The 20,011-nt window shown below is 43.4% G+C and overlaps 1 protein-coding gene across 1 annotated transcript in view; it reads right to left on the bottom strand.

Moving 5' to 3' along the window:
* Nucleotides 1-580: 580 nt before the first annotated feature.
* Nucleotides 581-20,011, bottom strand: part of PLCXD2 (phosphatidylinositol specific phospholipase C X domain containing 2) — a 68,919-nt gene continuing 49,488 nt past the window's right edge. Inside the window, exons 3-4 of the mRNA XM_055421569.2 lie at nucleotides 15,240-15,481; nucleotides 581-5,963 (exon numbers count right to left, since the gene is read on the bottom strand). Coding sequence (XP_055277544.2) covers nucleotides 5,804-5,963; nucleotides 15,240-15,481 — 402 coding nt within the window. The 3' untranslated portion in view covers nucleotides 581-5,803. The remainder of the gene's footprint in view (nucleotides 5,964-15,239; nucleotides 15,482-20,011) is intronic.

Below are 20,011 nucleotides of genomic sequence, written 5' to 3'. Positions count from 1 at the left end.
TCAGAGTGTCAAGCAGTATATATGCAAAATTTTGTAACCTTAAAATTGGTATAACATTATTATTTTTTACTTAGCCAACAGCATGCATTGTCATATAAAACAAGCATAGAGGACAAAATATATTATATAATAGAGAATGTATCAGATTCACATTATCATCTGAATTGACCAACACTTATTTTCACTATGACAATCTCTGTATTTTCTAGTCAGTGAGGTTAAGTATTACATTTGGCATATACACAAAACAAATAATGCCATACATCATCTGTATGTAATACTTATTACTATCAGGAATTTAGTAAGTATAATAGCAGCAAGGTACCACTGTTTCTAAATATGTTCTAAGATTTATCATATTGATACCATAGATTTATGATTGAAGAATTATTAGTGCTCTAAACTAATAACAAGTGTAAAACTGCAAATGTACAAAGCTATAGAAGGCCTATTTGACTTTTCAAAGTGCTGTGCTTCTCGTTGGGCTCAAAGCTTATGAGCAAGCCCCAACTATCTGAATGAAGCATACTGGCCCCAGTTCTCGGTTCCAATCAGGTCAAGTTCTAGTGATGGGGTGGGAGTGAGGGGTGCAGAATAATGCATCGGAGGAGGATAACGTGCAAAAACCACTGTGGTCAGAGTGCATTTGCACATTGCTGAATGTATGTGCTTTTTATTGTAAGCTTTGCCAGCATCCACAGTAATCATCAGTTGATTAAGGATGACCAGGAGACAAGAAGCAGTGGTATATATGACAGAGATGAGAGGAAAAGAGATGGAGATGCCTCTAGATAATTGATGGAAAGCCTCAGTAGACTGTGAGATCGAATTTCCAGTGAAGAGAAGATTTTATCCAAACTATGTGGCTTAGAAACAAATTTGAGAAGTCCTAAGAACAAGTTTTGTTGGAGTAAAGACTAGAACACTATATCCACTGCAGGATAGAGTTATCGTAGAATATTTTTACAGTGTCTTAAGACTGTGCTATTTCAACAACCTCAATAGCATTTTGTATCGTATTCTTCTGGTTTAGGACCAATTCAGCGATGACAGTGCCGTTAGCATCACTATTTCCTGTAAGAAGCTGGGGAAGCCAGGGGATAAGGAGACAATGGAGCTCTCGGAACAGTAAAGAGCTGTGTTGGGAATGAAAGGTCAAGTTTCTAGCTAAACCACTTATCACCCTGTCAGGTCACTCCTGTGTGTCCCAAGGCAACATCTGTGAATGACAAAGCTCTGGTGGCAAATACTAGGAGGCAGTATGAGGAAGAGGGAAGTTAGTGGAATTTAGAATATGTCTGTTAGGGGACAGACATTTCTGCCATACAAAATAAATTTTCTATCAGTCTGTGCATTTAACGTTATCAACTTCTATTCACTCCCTTTTGGCAAAACATGTCTATTTTAGTGTGTACTGAGGAAAGCTCAGCTCATGGGCTCAGGTATTTCTTTCAGTCTCACTGGTCTCATCTTACAGGTCACTAAAGGTGCTACTGATGGACAAGGTCTGTCATCCTAAGCCACTCTCTTGAGAAATGAACCCAGACAGCCTTTCTCTGCACCTGCCAAACAAGGAAGATTGCCACCCCTGTGCACCCTCTGAGCACAGGCATTCAACCTAATTATGAAGGACCTGATATTTGGGGGGAGCTAGTTGACTGTGGTTTGCCAAACTGCAGACAGCATCTTTATCCCAGATGAAAAAACCAATCTGAGCAGATTGAGCACAGAAGTGCTTCTTTACTCTGCAAGGAGGGGGGCGGGGGAGGGGGTGGTTTTCTCATGGCCGTGCCCTGATCATTAGCTCATTCTGTTGCCCCCGGAACCTAACAGTAAAAATCTGCAATCAGCCAATGAAGAACATTACAAAAACTTCAGCTGTAGCATGAACAGATTCTGTAAGATGGCCTAAATTTGTGTAGGACTTCTGTTTCCTAGAAAAAGCAGCAGTTTGATCTCCATCTTAACCTCTTCTGTTTCTCCACCTTTAGTTTGGCACTAAGCCTCCCAGCTGGGTTGTATGTAATAATAACGTCTCTGTGGGCAGCACTTTCTTACTGTAAGATTCAGAAAAAAGTGAAAGGAGAAAATCATTAAATTCCAGAATGCTCCACTCCATTGTCTTCTTGAACAGAAAGTTAATGTGTTTGATGCGAATATAAGGTCATGTTAGAAGCAGGACTCTTAAGAATGATCATTACCTGGGCTCAGAAATTGTGCTTTTGTTTGAGCTTATATAAAATCCTGGGTTTGGGCTGTGGCTTAACTGTTCTTAAGAATTCAAGGGTCTGGACTCAGTGTTGAGGAGGAAACTTAAACTTAATTACTATAGAGTCTAATACAGCAAATATATAATGTTTTTATATAATCCTCTTAGATCTGCCATTAATTTAAAATTTAATCCTCAATATTTGTTCACTCCCTTCCATTACTTCCATTCTGACCTTGCCCTCTAGTCGTAAGAATGCCTTCTGCACCCATGAAACCATGGGGGTGCCTCTAGAGGGCTCAAAGTTCAAGTCTTTGAACAGTGCTCTACTCTGTCTGCTGTTTTGCAAACCACAGTCAGCTAGCTCCCCCCAAATTTCAGGTTCTTAGTAGTTAGGTTGAATGCCTGTGCTCAGAGTGGGTACAGGGGTGGTAATCTTCCTCCTGCGGCACGTGTAGTCTAGGCCCCCTTTGCCATGAAGCCATGGCGGTGTGGCTATGTGGGAAGTGATCTAGGGAACTGTAGAAAAACTCAGTATACATTTCAGAATAAATGTGGCCCCAAATCCTGTGAAACTAAAGCTCTCTTTGGCTCACTCAAGTGGCTTTTTCTCTGATCTTGAAGTTCCTCCTGAGTGAATGCTATAGCCTTGTTTGACCTGAAAAGTCCCCAGAACTTGTGAGAACAAGAAATGTGATTGGGTCACCATTTATTTTTTTCTTGTTGGCAGTGGCAGAAGGAGTCATAGACCTAAAGTCTCTTTCCGGTTGGTCCCATCATTGAGTCTCCTGCTTGATTTGAGGTCAAGGAGCAGAACACACACATCCTTTACAATATATTAAGCAACTGGGTCTTAGGGCAGCAATTTTGCCAATTCAGGGGTGTTTATCAAGGATGAACTGTAAATAATCCTCCTCCTATCTCCCAGAACTCCCTGTGCAGAATTTCAAAATGCATGCATGAAGGAGTGAGCATCTGCCCCTCCACAAAGAGCAAGGCTCCATGTATGCAACCTTGGTACCGCTTTCTGTGCTTTTTTATCATGCAAACACTGAGGTACACTTAAATGTTACAACCCGAGTGAAGTGCAACTATATATTTTAACATTAAAGGAGAAAATCAAGTAAACATTTCACTGACATTAAACAGTCAGCAGCCCTTGGGTATCATTGGCATCCTGTGTAGATACCTGTCAACACACCTGGCCTCATAGCACCAAGCACCTGGGCAAAGCTGAGGCTGAAATAAAACAGAGCAGAACAATTCTCTTCCTGCCTCCATATATTTCTTTGCCAAGTAACAAAGTATTAAAAGAAAGGGAATGATCTAGTCCTTAGCAGTTGACCAAGTGCTAAGATCAAGACCAAAATGAAACAATGACAACACAAATAAAACCCTGAGGGTAGGCTAGGGAATTTCAGAGCTTACCACTGAAGTTTAATACCAGAATTGAAAGAAGATTAGGAAAGCGAGGGCACTCACTTTCTTCTGCCTTTCCACAGAAAGCCTTAAAAGATTAATAGCAAAATCCCAGAAACCTCTTTGGAGAGATTCAAGTCCAAGAGAAGGGACAGTTAAACCATATTTCCCCAGAAGCCTTTGTGTTGTGACCTCTCAAGCTGTGGAAGCTAAAGGCTGGGGCTTAAATTACTCTAAGCAAAACAAAGGCTGGAAGACCAAGCATGGGGCGGGGGTGGGCGGTGCATGTGCTCTCAGTAGCTCACCTCGGACACCCCCGCTGCAGGCAGCATGCAAAATCCAGCGATGAGCATTAGAGATCACGATGGGGAAGCTGCTGGGAGGGTGTCCAACCATCTGTATAAACGCACACAGCTGTCCAGGATTCCAGGTTATCTTTCCACCTTAGGGATCCAGATGCTGGCACTTACTTAGGTGTTCTCAGAGAGTTGTGAGGAGCACTCAAGTGCTCACACTTCTGTGCCCAGCATTCTTTCTACTTCCTTCCTTTTCATCACTCTTCTAGAGGGTTTTCCTCCGGAAACGAGAGATCCTTATGATCCATTTTGTCTTCTGCTCCAGTGTGTGGCTTGGTAGAGGAGTCTCAGGTCTGGACCACACCTACACATGAACACCGTCCCCAGCATGACTGGCGGGGGGGACCAGAATGTCTACAGCTTCTACAGTAGAGTCAGAAGTCACTCATGGTCCTGAGATGTACGGTCCTCTTGAGAGCCATCTGGCTTGCTGAGAAGAGTTCAGGAAGCTCCTTGGTGAGTGCTCTTGAAGTAAGAAGCACTGAAGATAATTAATCTATAAATACATAAATGAATAAATAAATAAATAAAACACAAGAGGGCTCTTTGTAGTTAAGCACCTCTTTTCAATCAAAAATAATAATAATAAAATCCCCTCTTGAGTTTCAAAGCCCTCCTGCAGTGATTAGTAGGCTCAGAATAACCTGCAGAGAGTAGAACAATCAAGACACAAACTGGAAGTGTTCCGACACTGGGTATTACTCGCTGGATGACATATTGTCATCTTAAATGTTCCCGAGGTAGTCTTGTGTTCAAGGATTTACAGAATGGCTCCACATCCACTTGGAGCCTCCTTAAATCCATTGCACTTTCCCACGCATCCTGTGTCTGCATCCATGGTGTCATGGACAAGGTGCCTTCCATTAGTGTTGAGTCCCACAGAGCAGATTCGAGTTCTAGACAGACAACAGTGAAATGCAATTCCAAAATCTGGCTGGAAGATCCCACTCCAAAGAGAACTTTGCCAAAATGATGCAGGCACTTGCCCAGCAGCCATTTTGGGGAGACCTCCAGAATTAGATCAAAGAAATATGGCATGCAACAGACATGCATGTCTATCTCTTGTTGGGCCTCAGATTGAAAAGATGTACCAGTGTTGTTCCTTTCAGTTTTAAGAATGGGCCAAAGAAATGGAGAGGAATCAGTGTTTTAAAAGTGGGAAACATCTTTCTGATACCAGGGACAGTATGCACTGTTTATCTGAAGAATGAAGGTGACCAATTACCAAGCACAAGCATACCAAGAACAGCTTGTGGCTGAAATACCTTGGTGATAGATACATCTTACTCTTGGGGAGGAAGTGGTGACATTCAACACGCCTAGAGAAAACTGGTGCTTGAGCTTTCTCCCTTCAGAGCCCCAGGGTGGTGAATGAGCCACCCCACAAGGCAGTCCACATCTGCCTTGAGCCATCCTTTGGATCAGGAATGCCTTTCTGCTTCAGTCTTCTCTCTGGCTCAAATACAGCATCCTGGAAGACAACAGGGAACTGGGCCAATTAGGGGACACTCAGCATCCCAATGGAAACTGGAGACACCATTTCCTTATTATATTCAACATCATATGCCATTAGGAAGATGCTGACCTTGACCATAAGAAACATGCTTTCTTCCCTTGGACTTCAGTTTTTAAAAAGTCTCATTTGGGAAAAATGCAATTAATAGCCCTATAATTTTATCCAAATAACCCTGTGAGGAGGGGAAAAAACTGTCCCATCCTCTTACTCACTTCACCATCACTGCCCAGGGGCCAATAGGAAACCCTTCAGAACTCTAGCCTGGATCAACAACTTCAATATTAACTTAAATAAAAAATTAAATCAGCATTTAGCCAAAGCTCTGTCCTCCTGTAGGAGGTCATTCAGTTCAATGACTGTCGTGGCAAAGTCCACCAGGTCTACAAAGTCAGACGTGATGATGTTGACCCCCATGGCTCCAGGCTTCTGAGTCTTCACCCAGTCCAGGATGGCAGGAAGATTCCTATGCAGGAGAGTATTGGGGCAAGAGAGAACAGAGAATTGTGTTTAGAAAAGGAAAGAACATATTTCTGTTAATATAACAAAAGCGTGTCAATAGATGTATAAACTGCAAACCCCCACCCTTGCCTCCAAATTGGTCTATTTAAATAATCTCTTTGAGGGACAGAGTGGTGTCTATTCCATCAGACACCTGTACTTTCAGAATTTCTGTGCTGGAAGAGGAAATTCTTTGCCTCAATCACCAAAGAGACAAAATGTCAACAGGACCTTGAAAAATTAAGATCAAGAGCCTAATTATTGGAGGGTTCTTTAATTTTTTTACCATGGAAATTTTTCACCATGAAAACTTTAAACATATTGCAACACTGAAATAAACTTACAGGAAGCATATCAAACATCTAGATTCTACCACTCACATTTTACTCTATTTGTTTACCACATATCTGTCCATCGTGCTCAGTGATTGCTTAGTCGCTCAGTTGTGTCCAACTCTTTGTGACCCTATCAATCCATATTATATTTTTTGACAAATTCCAACTACAGACATTTATATGTGTATGTGTGCTAAGTCGCTTCAGTCGTGTCTGACTCTTTGCGACCCTATGGACTGTAGCCTTCCAGGTTCCTCTGTTCATGGGATTCTCCAGGCAGGAATCATGCAGTGGGTGGCCATGCGCTCCTTCAGGGAATCTTCCCAACTGAGGGATCGAACCTGCGTCTCTTACGTCTTCTGCATTGGCAGCTGGGTTCTTTACCACTAGCATCACCAGCATTACCCTCAATACCTCAGTAAGAACATCATTAACTGGGGTTCAAGTGTTTCTTTTCAATTTTTCTTTTGACATAAAGTTTGTACACAATAAAATGCACAAAACTGAAGTGAACACTAGTTGAGTTTTGACAAATGTATATACGTAACCCATAGCCATCTCAATGTAGAGAACATTACCAGCATCCCAGAAAGTTCCTGAATTCATATTCCTCATTGATCCCTGCCCCCACTGTCCCAGAGGCAATACTTATACTGATTTTCTTTTAACCCCAGATTAAATTTGCCTCGTCTAGAACTACACATAAACCATGCATTTTCTGTTCTTGTGTGTAAGGCCCTTTCACTCAGCATTATGGTTTTGAAAGTCGTCTGTGTCACTGCACGCATCAGCAACTTGCTTTTTTTTTTTAATCACCAGATAGTATTCCACTGTATGCATACACTGCAATTTATCCACTTTCTTATTGATGGGTAAACAGGCTGTTTCCAGTTTTGGGATATTATGAATAAAACTGTTATGGTCATCTTTATATAAGTCTTTTTTATGGACATTTATTTTCATTTTTCTTGGGTAAATATCAAAGAGTGAAGTTGTTTTATTATATGTAAGATTTACATTTGGTTTTATAAGAAGCTTCCAGATCTTTTCCCAAAGAGGTCGTTTCATTTTACATTCCATGAACAAAGTGTGAGAGTTCTGCTTGCTTCACATTCTCTCTCAAATTTGGTGCTAACAGTCTCTTTTAGTCTTAGCCATTCTAGTGGGTGTGAAAAGTTATCTCATGGTGTTCACTTTGCATTTTTCTGATCACTAATGATGTTGACCAGTTTGTCATGTACTTACTGGCCATTTATGTGTCTTTTGGGAAGTATCTGCTTAATTCTTTTACCCATTCTCCCTTTTGCTCCTTTTCCTTTAACTGTTGAGTTGTAGAAGTTATTTATATATTCTGGATACTATGCTTTTTGAATATTTTATCCTCACCTGTAGCTTGCTTATTACTTTTCTCAATGGCCTGTTTTGGTGACTTGAATTCCTTAATTTTGATGGAGTTTAATTTATCTTTTTTTTTTCTTTTGTGGTTTCTGTAACTTAAGAAACTTCTGCCTGCAACCAAGTCACAAGATATTTTCCTGTTTTCTTCTAACAGTTTTATAAGTTTAGCTTTTATGTTTAGATCTAAGATCCATCTCAAGTTAATTTTAATATATGGTGTGAAGTAGGGGTCAAGGCTCACTTTTGCTATATGGCTACAGCAGTATGTGTGGCTTCTTAACAGACCAATGCTTGTTCACAGTTATCTTACGGACAGACTGTCAGTCTCATGTTATAATCTGAGGACTTCCTATGTGAAAGCCAGAATGTTATGTCCACAGACGCTCACAATTCAGAGATGAAAACAAATGATGACGGTTTTAATGTGATAGTTCCTATTAGTAGTAAGTGTAGACACCATGGGTGGCGTAGAGGAGGGAGTAATGAAGTCTTGCATTATGGTAAAATAGCTCACTAAATGCTTGCAACGCTGGGGATGCTGTAAGGAAGACACAAAGCAGAGCTGATGTTCGCTTAAGAGGTTGGAGTGTTTTCAGGAAGGATTTTCTCTGGGTAAAATCTGAGAATAAACTGAGTTTATTTCTCAGTGGCCCCATTTCTCTTCTTTTGGTAACACTGTCCTTGGTTGTCACCTTCTCCGCTCCTTGTTCCTGGGAAGCTGCGCTCCCTCTTCTGAGCACACAGCCGACTTCTCAGTCTTCCCCAGGCAACCCTGTCAAGGCCACGCAGCATTTTGTCTTTCTCTTTCTTTCCCTTTTATCCTGACAACTACAATCAGTTCTGGGTCTCTTCCCTTGCTCAGTGGACTCTACAATCAGCCGTGGGCTAAAACTCATCTCATATATTGATTTGTATTTTTAGATTCATAGCTGATTAGGACTTAGTAGGCCACTATCACAGGGGTACTTCCATTTTTAACTGGGACTCCTGAAGACTTAATAACATCCTTGATTTGACGATAACCTATTCAAAGTCTCTGTGGCTCAATCTCTCCCCCAGTAAAACGGGGACCATAATAATACTTCATATAGATTGGGGGGAGGAATTAAATAAAGTAATGGGGGCTTCCCAGGTGGTGCTAGTGGTAAAGAACCCGCCTGCCAATGCATGAGAAATGCAGCTTTGATCCCTGGGTCAGGTAGATTTCTTAGAGGAGGGCATGGCAATCTACTCTAGTATTCTTGCCTGGAGAATCCCATGGACAGAGGAACCTGGTAGCCAACAGTCCATAGGGTTGCAAAGAGTCGAACATGACTGAAGCAACTTGGCACAGCACACACAACACAAATAAAGTTGGCACATAAACTAATATGTGTAAGGTGCTTAGAGGAGAGCCTTGGATATAATAAGTACTATGCAAGTCAACAAAAGAGTCTGAAATGCAGTACTTCGATGCAATCTTAAAAACGACAGAATGATTTCTGTTCGTTTCCAAGGCAAACCATTCAATATTACAGTAATCCAAGTCTATGCCCCAACCAGTAATGCTGAAGAAGCCGAAGTTGAACAGTTCTATGAAGAACTTTTAGACTAACACCCAAAAAAGATGTCCTTTTCATTATAGGGGACTGGAATGCAAAAGTAGGAAGTCAAGAAACACCTAGAGTAACAGGCAAACTTAGCCTTGGAGCACGGAATGAAGCAGGGCAAAGGCTAATAGAGTTATGCCAAGAGAACGCACTGGTCATAGCAAACACCCTTTTCCAACAACACAAGAGAAGACTCCACACATGGACATCAACAGATGGTCAACACCGAAATCAGATTGATTATATTCTTTGCAGCCAAAGATGGAGAAGCTGTATACAGTCAGCAAAAACAAGACCAGGAGCTGACTGTGGCTCAGATCATGAACTCCTTATTGCCAAATTCAGACTTAAATTGAAGAAAGTAGGGAAAACCATTAGACCATTCAGATATGACCTAAATCAAATCCCTTATGATTATACAGTGGAAGTAAGAAATAGATTTAAGGGTCTAGATCTGATAGATAGAGTGCCTGATGAACTATGGACGGAGGTTCGTGACATTGTACAGAAGACAGGGACCAAGACGATCCCCATGGAAAAGGAATGCAAAAAAGCAAAATGGCTGTCTGAGGAGGCCTTACAAATAGCTGTGAAAAGAAGAGAAGCGAAAACAAAGGAGGAAAGGAAAGATATAAGCATCTGAATGCAAAGTTCCAAAGAATAGCAAGGAGAGATAAGAAAGCCTTCCTCAGCGATCAATGCAAAGAAATAGAGGAAAACGACAGAATAGGAAAAACGAGATCTTTTCAAGAAAATTAGAGATATCAAGGGAACATTTCATGCAAAGATGGGCTCGATAAAGGACAGAAATGGTATGGACCTAATAGAAGCAGAAGATATTAAGAAGAGGTGGCAAGAATACACAGAAGAACTGTACAAAAAAGATCTTCACGACCAAGATAATCACGATGGCATGATCACTCACCTGGAACCAGACATCTTGGAATGTGAAGTCAAGTGGGCCTTAGAGAGCATCACTACGAACAAAGCGAGTGGAGGTGATGGAATTCCAGTGGAGCTATTTCAAATCCTGAAAGATGATGCTGTGAAAGTGCTGCACTCAATATGCCAGCAAATTTGGAAAACTCAGCAGTGGCCACAGGACTGGAAAAGGTCAGTCTGCATTCCAATCCCAAAGAAAGGCAATGCCAAAGAATGCTCAAACTACTGCACAATTGTACTCATCTCACACGCTAGTAAAGTCATGCTCAAAATTCTCCAAGCTGCTGCTGCTGCTGCTAAGTCACTTCAGTCGTGTCCAACTCTGTGTGACCCCATAGACAGAAGCCCACCAAGCTCCCCCGTCCCTGGGATTCTTCAGGCAAGAACACTGGAGTGGGTTGCCATTTCCTTCTCCAATGTGTGAAAGTGAAAAGTGAAGTCGCTCAGTCGTGTCCGACCCTTAGCGACCCCACGGACTGCAGCCTACCAGGCTCCTCCATCCATGGGATTTTCTAGGCAATAGTACTGGGGTGGCTTGCCATTGCCTTCTCCGTTCTCCAAGCTAGGCTTCAGCAATATGTGAACCGTGAACTTTCAGATATTCAAGCAGGTTTTAGAAAAGGCAGAGGCACCAGAGATCAAATTGCCAACATCCACTGGATCATGGAGAAAGCAAGAGAGTTCCAGGAAAACATCTATTTCTTCTTTATTGACTATGCCAAAGCCTTTGACTGTGTGGATCACAATAAACTGTGGAAAATTCTGAAAGAGATGGGAGTACCAGACCACCTGACCTGCCTGTTGAGAAACCTGTATGCAGGTCAGGAAGCAACAGTCAGAACTGGACATGGAACAACAGACTGGTTCTAAATAGGAAAAGGAGTACGTCAAGGCTGTATATTGTCACCCTGCTTATTTAACTTATATGCAGAGTACATCATGAGAAATCTGGGCTGGAAGATGCACAAGCTGGAATCAAGATTGCTGGGAGAAATATCAATAACCTCAGATATGCAGATGACACCACCCTTATGGCAGAAAGTGAAGAGGAACTCAAAAGCCTCTTGATGAAAGTGAAAGAGGAGAGTGAAAAGGTTGGCTTGAAGCTCAACATTCAGAAAACAAAGATCATGGCATCTGGTCCCATCACTTCATGGGAAATAGATGGGGAAACAGTGGAAACTGTCAGAAGTTATTTTTTTGGGCTTCAAAATCACTGCGGATGGTGATTGCAGCCATGAAATTCAAAGACGCTTACTCCTTGGAAGGAAAGTTATGACCAGCCTAGATAGCATATTAAAAAGCAGAGACATTACTTTGCCAACCAAGGTCCATCTAGTCAAGGCTATGGTTTTTCCAGTGGTCATGTATGGATGTGAGAGTTGGACTCGAAGAAAGCTGATCACCGAAAAGTTGATGCTTTTGAACTGTGGTGCTGGAGAAGATTCTTGAGAGTCCCTTGGACTGCTAGGAAATCCAACCAGTCCATTTTAAAGGAGATCAATCCTGGGTGTTCATTGGAAGGACTTATGCTAAAGTTGAAACTCCAATACTTTGGCCACCTCACGCGACAAGTTGACTCACTGGAAAAGACTCTGATGCTGGGAGTGATTGAGGGTAGGAGGAGAAGTGGACGACAGAGAATGAGATGGCTGGATGGCATCACCGACTCGATGGACATGAGTTTGAGTGAACTCCGGGAGTTGGTGATGGACAGGGAGGCCTGGCATGCTGTGGTTCATGGGGTCGCAAAGAGTCCGACATGACTGAGCGACTGAACTGAACCAAACTGATGCAAGTATTGGGAGAAGGAATCATAACAGTAGAGAGATTTGAGGTGGAGGTAGGAAACTTTCCTGAAGCACAAAATGCTGTGTCCTGAGAGGGGAGGGTCACAAATGCAGTCTTCCTTTGGAGACAGAGATCTGGAACAAGGAGTGGCCCACATGAAGGCCACAGCAGCACAGAATCTGAGGCATTAAAGCCTTGGGATGAAAAACACCCGCTTGTCTGTATTTAAGTATGAAATGCAGGTGCCACCTTCTGGCCATCACGGGGAAATGAGAATCAAATGTCTGGTGGAGGCACGTTGGCTGACTCCAGCCAGAGCCAACAAAGAGCTCTGTGTCACTTTGGGTTCACGTGGCAGCCTTCCCCAGGGCAAGGATCAGATAACCAGGATTGCACACGAAGAAAGGGGAATGCAGAACCCACTGTGAGCAGGAGCTGCTTAATTTTCTTAACTCTTGGCCTCCCCAAGGCCTCTTTACCAAGAGATCAGTGCAAACGGCTGAGCCACATACTGCGTACGGTCTGTGAGGCGCTGAATCTCACAGGCTGCAGAGCAGCTCAGAAACATCCTTCTGGCTTTCTACCCACTGAGAGCAAGGCTGGTCCATTGCGGGGGCTTGGCAGGCCTGTTTTGTGCCAGGCGCTGTGGGAGGCACTTTCCTGTTAAGACTCCACAATCTTGTGCGGTGTTACTAACCCCACTTAACTGGTGAGAAAAACCACAGCTCGGAGTCCTCAGGAAACTTGTCAAAGGCAGCCTGTTGTAAAGGGACCGCGTTAGTTTTTCAGGGCTGCTGTAAGAAAATGCTTGAACACCAGAACTTTATTTCCCCACAGCTCTGGAGGTTCGAAGTCCAAGACCAAGGTGTCGGCAGGTTTGGTTTCTCCTGAGGCCTCTCTCCTTGCCCTGCAGACAGCCATCGTTTCCCTGTGTCCTCACAGGGTCTGTTCTTTGCGCACACCCATCCCCAGGGTCTCTGCATATCCTAATCTCCTCCTCTTACGAGGACACCAGTCAGATTGGATCAGGGCTCACCCAAAGGACCTCACTTTAAATTAACTACCTCGTTAAAGGTTCTTTCTCCAGATACAGCCACATTCTGAGGAACTGGCGGTTACGACTTTGACACGTGAATTTCCAGGGAACATGTGAGTGTGTGCTCAGTCATGTCTGACTCTGCAACCCCATAGACTGCAGCCCACAAAGCTCCTCTGTGCATAGGATTTTCTAGGCAGGAATCCTGGAGTAGGTTGCCATTTCTTCCTCTGGGGGCTAAGATATATCGGGCTAATAAGATAAAACAATCCTTAGTTTTAAAAACTTCCTCTCCCGTCTAAGTACAACTCTCTGCACAGACTTCATCATAGAGAATCCCATGGACAGAGGAGCCTGGCGGGCTACAGTCCATGGGGTTGCATAGAGTTGGACATGACTTTCACTTCACTTTTTTCAGTGTTACACGGAAATTTACATGTATATTTTTCCTCATAGAATGTACATCTGTGGGGGCAGAGACTAGATTATTCATCTCATGTCTCTGGATCTAGCTCCTATTCATCACTGAATAAATAAATAAATAAAATTACTCTACAAATTTACCAAAGGCATAAGGAAATGGTATGGATATGTGAGCATATACTATACAAAGGAAAGTTCATAATCCTGATCTTGGTTTATGAAACTCTTTCCCAAGTTAAGCACAGGTAATTCAGTGAAGGCAGTAGAGCCACAAAGAAAGGGGTTTCTAGTTCTGCTCACGGCCAACACAATCAGGAGCTCTCAGGTTGTTATCCAAACCACTGCCAGGTGAGCTCCTGTTATAGAAAGTCACGCTACCCAAACTACCCAGATAGACAGGGACACATTTTTTGGGTGGATCTTTCATTATCTGAACACTGGCGCTCAGCACCTAGAATAGAACTTGAGAACGAAGTGATTCTTGTAAATATCCCTTGTTACCCAAATATACTAACTTTCTCAGCTCTGACTGCAAGGGATGCCCTATTAGGTAGATATATTTATAACATTGCATTTATACACAGGCATAGGCATACACACATACTTGTATGTATATAAAAGCCATCCTTTTTCTTGACAACACCTATCATTTATCAGTGTCCAGGATAAAAAACATCATTTAATACATTTCTGGAACTTCTCCTGCCTAACCGTACAATCAGGATCAATTCTGCTCCAAGGATGTATCTGAAGCTATGACATGGTGGGTGGTATCCCGAGCTGCTTCTTAGGACTGTCACTTAAGGAAGGGAGAGAAGTGAAAGTGAAGTCGCTCAGTCTTGTCTGACTCTTTGTGACCCGTAGACTGTAGCCCACCAGGCTCCTCCATCCACGGGATTCTCCAGGCAAGAATACTGGAGTGGGTTGCCATTTTCTTCTCCAGGGGATCTTCCCGACTCAGGGATAGAACCCATGTCTATTGCAGGCAGACACTTTAACCTCTGAACCACCAGGGAAGCCCTAAATCCTGGCTGGGCCACCTCTGAATTACTAGCACTCGGCCCAGAAGCTTCATTTAATGTTTCATAAGAGCATGAGTGCTTGGGCAGCTTCGATGGCAGGAGCAAGAACAAGACAGAACTGCAAGCCCAACATGAACAGGAGCAGACTGCTGGTGGTTGAAAGTGCTTTGCCTTCGTATTGAAATTTAGAATATTCATGGTATGATATGTGTATTTCAACAGAATATTTTATTTAGAGACCCTTTGGCTACGGTTGATGCAGGTCACCTCAAGTGCACAGCTTTTTCAAATACTATACTTTTGGAATTTTGTTATTTTAAGTCTTCAAAGTATATAGTTTTACTGCTGTTTATTCTGAAGAAGGCAATGGCACCCCACTCCAGTATTCTTGCCTGGAAAATCCCATGGATAGAGGAGCCTGGTGGGCTGTAGTCCATGGGGTCGCTAAGAGTTGGACACGACTGAGCGACTTCACTTTCACTTTCTGCTTTCATGCATTGGAGAAGGAAATGGCAACCCACTCCAGTGTTCTTGCCTGGAGAATCCCAGGGACGGGGGAGCCTGGTGGGCTTCCGTCTATGGGGTCGCACAGAGTCGGACAGGACTGAAGCGACGCAGTAGCAGCAGCAGTTGTTTATTCAGAAGAAAATCAAGATAAAGAGTTTTTTTTTAACCCTCACTTGTGGGAAGGAAGCTCATTCCTACCTGTGGACCAGTGTGTTCTTGAGGCCGCCAACCAGGCCCCGGGCAATGGTCTTCACTCTGGGTGTGAGGATAGCTTGAGACACGTGGAAGGAGCCACGGGGGGAGCGCTCACTCAGTGTGGTCTCCAAGAATAGGATGAGTTTGCGCACACTTGTGGTATTGGCCCAAGGTGCTGGGATCTTCTTTCCAGGCCACAGGAAGGGGTATTGCTTGTAGAAGGGACAGTGATAGAAGATAAGAACCTGAAACGTTCAGAACAAAGGAGGGCAATTCGTGAGCCACACTCCTATCAGTGGTTATGCTGATATTCAGTTAGAGGCTGAAAGTAAATAGGCAGTGCTTTTACCATCCAAATTCAGGACTTCTTCAATTCTACCCTGACCCCCTTCCCTTGGGAATCTCTGGACCCCAGGTGGAGAACCTCTGCGGTTGGTCCTGTGTGTAAGTTATGACTCCTATGCTCACGGAATTGGCCCTGAGACCTTGCGTTGATATCGACACACTGAACTAATCTGGGCGGTCTCAGGTTTTCAGTTGTGTGTGCTGATTCTGAATGAAACCTGCCAGGGGAGGAAGGGAGAGCAGGAGCTGCACAAGACAGAGGAGACTTTGAGTAGGGGATGAGTCTCCATTGGGACCTCTCAGGATGGTGGTGATACTAGCGATATTGGTAAAATAATTAGCAAGCTGCATCACAGCATTAATTAGCTTCTGAAGGCAGCTGAGAGACAGGGATTGTCCCAGTCCAGAGCTCTGCTGCTTAGGTTCCCAGAGTGAGTGAGTGAGTGAGTCGCTCAGTTGTGTCTGACTCTTTGCGACCCCATGGACTGCGTAATCCATGGAATTCTCTAAATCAGAATACTGGAGTGGGTAGCCTTCCCCTTCTCTAGGGGAATCTTCCCAAACCAGGGATCGAACCCAGGTCTCCTGCATTGCAGGTGGATTCTTTACCAGCTGAGCCACAAGGGAAGCCCAAGAATCCTGGAGTGGGTAGCCCATCCCTTCTCCAGCAGATCTTCCTGACCCAGGAATTGAACCGAGGTCAGTACTGTATTTCGTCTCCTCCTGGGTGGCAGAGATTTTTTTCCTAACAGAATGTCCAGCCTGTGTATTTACATTCCCTGGACTGCAATCCTTGGATAGCTGGCCCGAGAGCATAATCCTCCAGGCACCCAAGGGCAAGACTCTGAATGTAGGTCTTGTTTCCGGGGCACATTCAGCTGGTGACTAAGGAGCCTAACTGCTCTGGAAGGCCTGGAGCAAGGGAGCGCCAGGCTCCGTGCACTGAACAGACTAATGGTTGTTCTCCTTGTGTTTAATGGCTCTGAGTAATGTCTGACCGACTACTAATGATGTCCCTGGTAAACACATGTGTTAATGAGGTTAATCACAGGCTCATCGTAAGTAGATTGCCTGGGAGATTGGGGAGGATTTCCTGCTGGCGTTGTAACTGGCTTGTTTGGAAGGCCGGGGGCTCCAACATCCATAAGGGTGAAGAGCTGGCTGTGAAATGGACAGTGGGAGGGGAGGCGGAAGGCTGCACAATCCTTCAACATGGCCCATCAGACCACTTCCTGTGCTCCTGGCCCCTGGGCAGAGGGTCAGGGGTAGAAAGGACAGTGCCGTTCTTCACTCTGCCTTGGAGAATGTGCAAAAAGGACACATTCTACAAAAGGGGCTTTATACCTTTCCTCAGGAGCCTCTCAAGTAATCTGATCCTGAAGGTTCAAGGCGTAATTTCTGTTTACAGTCGGAGGTTGGCCTAGCACACCAGGACTCCTTTTACAGAATTCTAGGGGCAGCCGCTTGCCCGGGGCCTGTGTTTGGCGTCAGACTCCCAACCTCACTCTGCTGTATTTCCCATCTGAGATATTCTTCCTTCCAGCTCAGCAATTCATGTGCCAGTTTTCTCCCGAGACTCAGATTTAAAATCTCATTTCCTGTAAGAATTATTCTTTAGTTGACCTCTTCTTATTTTGATCATTCTTTTCCAAGGGCCCCGGGATGTAGATTTAGACTATATACTATTTTTCAACTGATGGCTTACAAACGCTTTTCTTCATATAGTGCATTTGAGGCAGTTTCATCTTGTAATTGTATTATCAGTTGTCTTATATTTTACTAGTGTCACATATTCTTCTTACCTTCTCATTAAGATTCTAAATACTGCCAAGTTGTAGATGAAATCTTCTCATTCACTGTACCTCAAAACCCATAGCCGCTAATGTACCAGCACATACCTGTGAGCTGGGATGTAATTGCATATGGAGTAAATGAAATGTGACTGAATGGTTGTACACTTCTTGCCATTCAATTATGGTAATAAAATACTCTGGGGGCTACATGCAAGGCAGCTCACTACATAATGAATATTTAAAGTTTAACCGCCAGCGTGGCATGCCCCAACAGTGGGGAGGTGACTGAGGCTCTGCTGGAGATCTCTTTGTTCAGCTTTTAAGAGGCATGGCAGGGAAATCTTTGGGAAAGAAAGTGGAACAGGGAAGCCCTGAAATTCAAATTGACGACATGAGCCCTTTTACTGACATGTCATCACAGTCTTTTTCCGTCATAATTTTAGGGGTATTGGTTGTTGAATGATATAGACTAGCCCACACTTAAAACTATAACAGAGCTTTACTCTCTGCTAGAAATTCACTGCCCACATGATCCGTTATTCCCGAAATTACCTGTTTCTCTGCAAATTTCTAAATGATCTAGTATGCAATATGGCAGCCTATCTGTGTACAAAATTATAAAACTATAACCTGTTTACCAACTTAGCTCAAAATGTAACCTTACCCAAATCCTCATATTCAAAGGCCCATTCACAGATCTTCCCTGTCTCCCATTCAGCTAACCCTCTGAAAACCTATAATAGAGGCTTATAAATAAAGCCAAAGTGTTTTTGTTAGTATAATCTATGATTCTGGTTGTGAAAATCACCAAGATGTGTGAACAGCCCTGGGAAAGCATTGAGAACTGTGGGAGCTCTGGGGAGCTGGCAGTCTCGGACTGTGACAGCCTTGCCACTCACCAACAGTGTTCTCCTGGGAAAGCCTCAGTTTTCAAATCTGTAAAATGAGGCCAATGATGACAACCTACGTCATAGTGCTGTTGAGAGAATTTAATGAGTTAATGCCTGTGCTTAGCACACTGTAAAAGTCCCATAAATGTGATTATTGCTCTGTTACTAGTATTATTTAATGTTATAAGAGAGAGATTCCACTGGTGAAAAATTTCTCCACATTAGGCTTGTGAGTCCAAACAGATATAAACTTACGTTTAGGGGAGGGGTGTGGTAAATGTTTGGCAAAATATCACTTATGAAAGTTTTAGTGAAGAAAAATAGCTTAGATAACTTTAACAGACACTAAGAGCTAACACTTTAGTCTTTGTAGAGCCAAAGGCTCATTAGGCTTTGTAGAGCCATTTAGGGGTGCAAGTGCAACCCAGTGTTTCTCGCTCCTCAGGCCAAGTCTGGGAGTCATCCTTGAATCCTCATGGTCCCAACAATGAGGAAACCCTATTAGCTCTAACTTCTCCTAGATTCAAAATCTGACCACTTTCCACTGAGATCTCCTTGCTGGTTTCCATACTTTCCTTCTGTCTCTACTCCAAGTCTCTTCTTAGTAAGCAGAGGGATGCCATCAAAACCTAAGTCAGGCCATAGCACCCTAGGTTTGGAACCCTCCCAGAACTTCCTCACTCAAGAGTAAAAGCCAAGTCCTTACAAGGCCACTACGATCCCCATCCTCTACTATCTCTCTGACTTCCTCTGCTGCTCTGCTTTCCAGCCGCACAGCTCCTGCTTTTCCTCAACAATGTCGGGCGCCTTCCTGATTTGGGGCTCTGCTCTGGTTGGTTCCTCTGCTGGGAAAGCTCTTCCCCCAATAGATTAACTTCCTCAAATGCCATCTTTTCAACAAGGGCTACTCTGATCCAACTATTTTAAATTGTGAGTGACCCTCCAACCCACAGAACCCTGGTTCCCCCTTACGCTGCTTGCCTTTCTTTTTCCATTGCTCCCATGAGTTTCTAACATTTTATATACTGTATTTATCATATTTATTACCTATGATCTATCTCCGTCCACCTGAATGAAATCTCCATCAGGGCAAGGATCTTTGTTTTATTTACTGATTTAACCCAAGTGCTTTAGTTTGGAGCTTGGCACATACTTGGTGTTCAACATATATTTGCAAATGAGTAGTCTTAAATTGATTTTTAATTAAAAGCTCTTCTCTCGGTTAAAAAACAACTGCCTCTTGAAGATGCTTTGGTTAATGCGTCTATGAGTAAGGGAGCAACTGTGAATGAAAGGTTCTTTTTTTTTTTTCCTTTTTAAAGAGTCTATATTGGAGCGTGACCATTCCGAAAGCTCTCCTGTCCCACCATCACCATCCTCTGGGACCACAGAAGAATTTATCTGAGGCTCACACTCCTTTTCCTGAGTTTCTGCATCATGGGTCTAAGTTTGGGGCTCTTCTCAACTTGGGGGTGCTCTTCCAGCCTTGATCCCTTCATGGGCTTTTCCTTCCTTAACTCTGTCTCCCCCACTGACCCAAACACCTTTAAAAATGTTAACACCTCTGAGATGAATCACTTCCTGTGCCTTTGTCAGCTAATGCTTCTACCTATCAATTAACATTTGCCAGGGATGATCTGACATTGAGTTGAAGGCACGATGGGACAGATTACCCCTAAGGGGAAGAGGAGGGTGAAAACAGACTGGATGGGAGACAGAAAAATGGTAACGGCCAACTGGTCCTATT

The sequence above is a fragment of the Moschus berezovskii genome, chromosome 1 (assembly GCF_049115385.1).
Source record: "Moschus berezovskii isolate FMDL1 chromosome 1, NW_MosBer_1.0, whole genome shotgun sequence".
In the NCBI taxonomy this organism is placed as follows: domain Eukaryota; kingdom Metazoa; phylum Chordata; class Mammalia; order Artiodactyla; family Moschidae; genus Moschus; species Moschus berezovskii.
Note: the sequence above shows the minus strand (reverse complement) of the source record. Positions and strands in the feature narration are given on the sequence as shown.